Raw genomic sequence first — 6,477 nt, forward strand, 5'->3', positions numbered from 1 at the left:
GGGGGGTGTAGGGGACTACAAGCTGCAACCGTTCAACAAAGTACACCAATACAAAGTCACAAGTGCTATTAAAAGTGAATGTCTAGGCCAAAAATACACATTCAGTACATCTCTGCCACGCATGCCCATTTCCGCCTTGTGTTATCTTCTTACAAATGCTGCAAGTGCAGAAAATACCTGCCGGAAATCCAGTGAGCTTCTAACTTTCTCCCACTTAAGTTATGAAGAGGGGGAGGTGTTATGTAGTTCAGTGACAGCTGTGCAGGGCTGACAACACTGATTGGGATGTCAGTGCAGCAGAGGCAGAGTTGTCCTTTCACTTCAGGAACTAATGCTGGGCACACACCTTACAACCATTGCAAGACTTTTGTCTTGCGATGGTTGTAAGGTACTTAAAAAAACGTACGATCTGCCTATGTTGCATAGGCAGATCGTACTTGCGATGATCGCAAGCCACGCCCCCTGAGGGACGGGCTTCCAATGACCGCAATGCCGAACGGGCAGTGTGCGCTTGCGCACACCGGCCCGTACGGCTGTTATCGTACGGACATGCCACAAACCCGACGTACATCGTACGATGCTGGGCGGGTTTTCAAACATGTCCGTAAGTTTAAAGTCGTGCGACCTTACAGTAGTAGAGGTCGCACGGATTCCACACACCTTACGATAATCGTACGATCGCGGGATTTCCCACGATTATCGTAAGGTGTGTGGGCACCCTTAGGGGCTCCCTGGATTTCTAGCAGATCCATAGAACGTTTTTATTCCAAAGAGAGGACACGGGGAAACGTTCAGATATTGCACCTTGTACAAATATTTGCTCCTCAATTTTGGATTGATGAAAGAAAAGGTTAAAACTTTTAAATTTCTACTGCTCTGCTGCCCCGATGAAGGTCCCATTATTTAGAATTTCCATTACTTCCTGTCCTTGTGACAACGTGTAACAGGGAGAGGAGGAGAGGGAACAATCTCCCCATTAAGGTCTTTAGACAGCGAGAAAAACCAAACAGGAACCTCACATGGCCAGGAGTACTGCGAGGCAGCTATAAGAGGTCACATGATGCTAAATGTTACCTTAGAGAAGCCACTTCTCATAGTAGTCACCGGCCCTTTATGGAATAAAGACGTCAGAGGTCCACCCAAAAGGGAGATTTTAGATATAGTTAGAACCTGGTGGCATGAGGGCTTCTCATCAGTCTTGGACACTCCTAACAGTGAGATCCCCGACAAAGGAACTCGGCACAGGGATGGTGGGAGCCCCTCATAATGGGCACAGCAGGGGTACAGACCCGGGAACTCAGCACAGGGATGGTGGAAGACCCTCATAATGGGCACAGCAGGTGTACAGACCCGGGAACTCGGCACAGGGATGGTGGGAGCTCCTCATAATGGGCACAGCAGGTGTACAGACCCGGGAACTCGGCACAGGGATGGTGGGAGCTCCTCATAATGGGCACAGCAGGTGTACAGACCCGGGAACTCGGCACAGGGATGGTGGGAGCTCCTCATAATGGGCACAGCAGGTGTACAGACCCGGGAACTCGGCACAGGGATGGTGGGAGCTCCTCATAATGGGCACAGCAGGTGTACAGACCCGGGAACTCGGCACAGGGATGGTGGGAGCTCCTCATAATGGGCACAGCAGGTGTACAGACCCGGGAACTCGGCACAGGGATGGTGGGAGCTCCTCATAATGGGCACAGCAGGTGTACAGACCCGGGAACTCGGCACAGGGATGGTGGGAGCTCCTCATAATGGGCACAGCAGGTGTACAGACCCGGGAACTCGGCACAGGGATGGTGGGAGCTCCTCATAATGGGCACAGCAGGTGTACAGACCCGGGAACTCGGCACAGGGATGGTGGGAGCTCCTCATAATGGGCACAGCAGGTGTACAGACCCGGGAACTCGGCACAGGGATGGTGGGAGCTCCTCATAATGGGCACAGCAGGTGTACAGACCCGGGAACTCGGCACAGGGATGGTGGGAGCTCCTCATAATGGGCACAGCAGGTGTACAGACCCGGGAACTCGGCACAGGGATGGTGGGAGCTCCTCATAATGGGCACAGCAGGTGTACAGACCCGGGAACTCAGCACAGGGATGGTGGAAGACACTGTCAGGAAGTTTAAATCTCCACCATCCAACAAAAACAAATATAGAATTGTGATAGGCTGCCTGTGTGTCTTCTATTTTCCCATTTAACAAGAGAAAAAGTTATCTTCTAGTTGCTGGTCGATAAGTGGATAATGCAGTGTCTACAGTTTTGGTGCGCCTGAGCATACCTGAAGAGGAATATGGTAGTATGGGGGGGGGTGTTAAGTGACCTTAATTATAACTCCTCCCGCCTTGACCCCCCAAGTTTCTCCTCTGGACCATACTGCTTGCTGCTTCTAGCTAAACACTGTGCTCACTCTATCATTGGGAGACTTTCTCCTGTTAAGGAGTTGACTCGAAAGCCGGGGTTGGGCTGCTCATTGCAACCCGCCGATTTGATGGAAAAATGACAATTCTTCTACCTTTCATTAGCAGTGACACCATCACATTGCTTTCAGTTCATCCATTTCCTATGCAAAGTTTCAGAATGAGATGAGAGTCACGTAACTGCTGTCGTCCAAAACCTCCACCATGCTGCAGCGTGATGCAAATCTAGTTGATGATAAACAGGCAAATTCGCCCCGACCTGCCAGATGTCACACTGTCAGAGCCTTATTTCTGACCCAAGAAGCGGCAGCCACCGAATGGTAATGGCTACCGACCTCAGCTGCATCAAGGGCTCCAAACTCCTGATATTAGGCTGATACCATAGAGCGTGTGCGCTGCAACCTCCTAATGCTTCTACTGCTCTTAATCTGTTTCAGGTCAACAGTCTGCCTTCCAATGCATCCAATATGCGATTGTTGCCATAAAGAGACCCTGCAAAAATTGAGGGCAATTCATGGAGCGGACAGAATCTGGAGCAGTTGCCCATAGCAACCAATCAGCTTATTTCTTTAGTTTGTTCAGTTAAGCTTTGAAAATGAGAGAGAAGCTGACTGGTTACTATGGGCAACTGCTCCAGGTTTGACGAATTCCCCTCATTGTATGTTCCTTGTGTCTCTACTCTTGTGCAAAAGCAAAGCTGCAGGCAGATACTCCCGCGTGTCTCGAATGCCTGTGTACTATCAATGGCATACGTGGTGAAGACGCAAACGCATACCGCTGTGCCGGACACTGAAGATTCTGCCTACAGCTTGACAGGAAGATTTTAAAGGACAGGCGGCAGGCCATGCAAGTTTAAACAGTCTTTGCAGAGTATTTATTAACCCGCAATAGAAGCTTAAAGGAGAACTATGAGACGAGTGATTTCCACTCACCTCATAGTTCTAGCCGACCTGTGACAATGAGACTGTCACAGGTCGGCTCAGTAGATCGGGAGGTGAGCGAACACATACCGGGTTCGCTCGCCTCTCGATCCTGTCACGGCTCTCTGCCTGACAGGGGAGGGGCTGGATTCCCCGCTCCGATCTGCCAGCGCTGACTGGTGGAATGGACGGGGGAGGGTACAGCTGGCTCTGCCTCTAGATAGGCAGAGCCAGCTGTCACTCACGCAGCTGGGCGGATCCCGTCATCTACGTCGGGATCCGCTTCGGCGTCTCAGTATACCGCGAGCTGTAGCTCCCTATATACTGAGCCTAGGGTGACGGGAGGACGCTAGTTTGTGTCCTCCCGTTACCCTGAGAACTATGGGGAAAAACACTGACCCCATAGTTCTCCTTTAAACAAAAATTAATAGGCATGGGGTGGACAAATTAATATGCAATCCAGTAGCCAGCAGGAAATATTTAAGAGCCAGCTCAACATCTAGAGAAAATCTAAACATTAGGTGCCAGCTGTCATTTTTAAGGAGCATTGGCGACCTGGCTCCAGCCCTGGAATAGGCGACTACAGGAGCACCAACCAGCCCATCTCTACCGATTTCACATTAAAGTGACACTAAACTCAGGAGTTACTAGTATCGGTGCCGATACCGAGTACAAATGCTACTGATGCCTATCCAGATACTGGAACTTCCGGTATCAGAAAGCCTGCCGCCGTGTAATGGCTCGCCGCCCAGCTTCCTGATTGATCGGGAAGCTGGCCAACCAGGAAGCGAGTCATTACCCGCCCCCCTGATTGGCCAGGAAGCCAGCTCCATGTGTCCTCATCACCTGGTGACGGCTTCCCGACAGAGATGATTAGGGGATCTACAGCCGGGTGATACACAAATAAGATACATTTGGTAATAGTTAAGGGACTTGAATGCATTTTTGAGATTTAACTCCTAAGCTTAGTGTCACTTTAATGTGAAATCACTAGAGACGGGCTGATTGGTGCTTCTATAGTCACCTATTATACTCAGCCACATGACATTTAATGTGCTGGGTACTATAAATCACTTTACAGCCTCCCAATTAGTATAAAGGAAGATCAAACTTTCTTGGACAACATCCCACTCCTTGTTCCCGATTACCAATAAAAACAATGGCATCTATCAAAGTTCCTGTCTGGGTGGGGAACACTCTCCTGGTGCAGTATGGGAAAGCAATGGCTGCTAGAAGCCAACAGAGTTCTCATTGCAGATACTTTGGAAAAGAATGTCCAATGTTTGAAGTGTTGCAGGGAGGGCATGCACAGGAAAAATGTTATATAGACATGATTCTAACAAGGAAGGGTCAGAGGGACAGAAAGGCTCACAGAACACAAGGAAACTTACCTTTACTGTCTTGTCCTTTTGGTCTCTGTGAAAGATACAAAAAGAAGAAAAAAAGGAGAGTTAGATGAAGGCGTTCCAGACTGCGCGTAGAACATTGAGAGCTTGCTGCAGGTTCAGTGGTCATATGTGCATAGAGTGCCGAATATGTTGGTTGCCCACCTAGTCATCTGCTGTTCTGTAATAAGCAAATTAGTCGTTCTTATTGCATGCCATGGGCTGGCCTAGGGGTGGGCAAACTCCAGCCCTCCAGCTGTGGTGAAACTACAAATCACAACATGCATCTGCCTCTGAGAGTCATGCCTGTCAGAGTGTGGCAATGCTGAACGAGATTTGTAGCTCCAAAACATCAGGAGGGACGAGGATTTCCTACTCCCTAGGCAAGGCGCTCATCTGATGGTAGGGAAACATGTTATATATGCCTACTACGGATACACCAATAACGGTTTTTCAATATAGAGTACGGGTACCGATATTTATCTTTCGGTACTTCCGCTAGCATGGAGCTGTCTTCCCGGGCAATCAGGAAGCCAGGCGGCCTGTCATTAGCCGCTGCCTGGCTTCTTGATTGCCCGGGAAGACAGCCCCATGCTGTTAGGCCGGCTCAATGGTGATTGGCTGGGAAACCGGCTTCCTAGCCAATCAGCATCGAGCCAGCTTCCTGGCCAATCAGGAAACTGTGTGGTGGGTCATTACCTGCCGCCCAGCTTCCTGATTGCCCAGGAAGTCGGCTTAATGCTGTTTGGCCGGCTCAATGTGGATTGGCTGGGAAGCCTGTTCCCGGCCAATCATCATTGAGCCAGCCAAACAGCAAGGAATGACCTGCTGCCCGGCTTCCAGATTGGCCAGGAAGCCGGCTCCATGCTGATTGGCCAGGAAGTCGCCTTCATGCTGATTGGCCAGCATTGGTCAGCAAGTCATTACCTGCTGCCCGGCTTTCTGATTTGCCCGGAAGACGGCTCCATGTTCCCTCACGGCACTACCGGTCAGAGAAAATATTCCTACGATCGGGAAATTCCGCTACGGGGGGTAAGTATCGGAACATTTGGCTGAGTACGAGTACTCGCCCAAATATTCGGCATCGGCACCAATACTAGTATGGGTGCATCCCTAATGCCTACCTGTACCTTTGTGATTTATTGCACATTGGCCGACGCCCATTAACACATGACAAGAGAACTGCCATTGTATTTATTGGGGCCTGTTCACGCCTGTGCATTGCAAAAAAGCACAATTATGTTTTTTGGTGCATCATCATACGTCTTTGGCCACAGAGATTTCTATGGCTTAAAGTGCATTTCCACTTTTGCAGCCACATTGAGATCTTTGCGCACAGGAAAACAAGCTGCTACCCCCTAGCAACCTCTACTTTATTGGACAAACCAGACAAAATGCATAAATATGCACTCAAATGCAGTTGCAAAGGTGTGAACCGAGCCTTGATCCACAGATCAGCATCCAAGACCCGAAGGGTAGCAATGAAAGACTGTGGTGTTAATAAACTTGATACGTCCTCTCGCCACTCTTCTCTTTCCAATATTGTTCCTGTACATGAGTTTTGCCTTTGATAACACTGCTCTGCTATTGGGTATGTACAGCCCCTATAGGCCCTTTTATAACGTCCACGTCGGATTTTCCAAATTTTGTTGCGTTACCCAGAATTAAATGGGGTTTATACAATCTGACATTCTTATTATTTTAAAGGGCAAAATATGTACTGTGACAGTAGTTACAGTATACATGTATT

At 49.3% G+C, this 6,477-nt stretch overlaps 1 protein-coding gene across 5 annotated transcripts in view; it reads right to left on the reverse strand.

Moving 5' to 3' along the window:
- The window catches only part of YTHDF1 (YTH N6-methyladenosine RNA binding protein 1), a 25,310-nt gene that overhangs the window by 15,016 nt on the left and 3,817 nt on the right, over nt 1–6,477 (reverse strand). For all 5 annotated transcript variants that reach the window (XM_018560138.1, XM_018560130.1, XM_018560121.1 and 2 more), the window contains exon 2: nt 4,734–4,758. In XM_018560138.1, coding sequence (XP_018415640.1) covers nt 4,734–4,758 — 25 coding nt within the window. The remainder of the gene's footprint in view (nt 1–4,733; nt 4,759–6,477) is intronic.

This window comes from Nanorana parkeri, unplaced genomic scaffold, assembly GCF_000935625.1.
Source record: "Nanorana parkeri isolate BGI_ZX_2015 unplaced genomic scaffold, ASM93562v1 scaffold17, whole genome shotgun sequence".
In the NCBI taxonomy this organism is placed as follows: Eukaryota; Metazoa; Chordata; class Amphibia; order Anura; family Dicroglossidae; genus Nanorana; species Nanorana parkeri.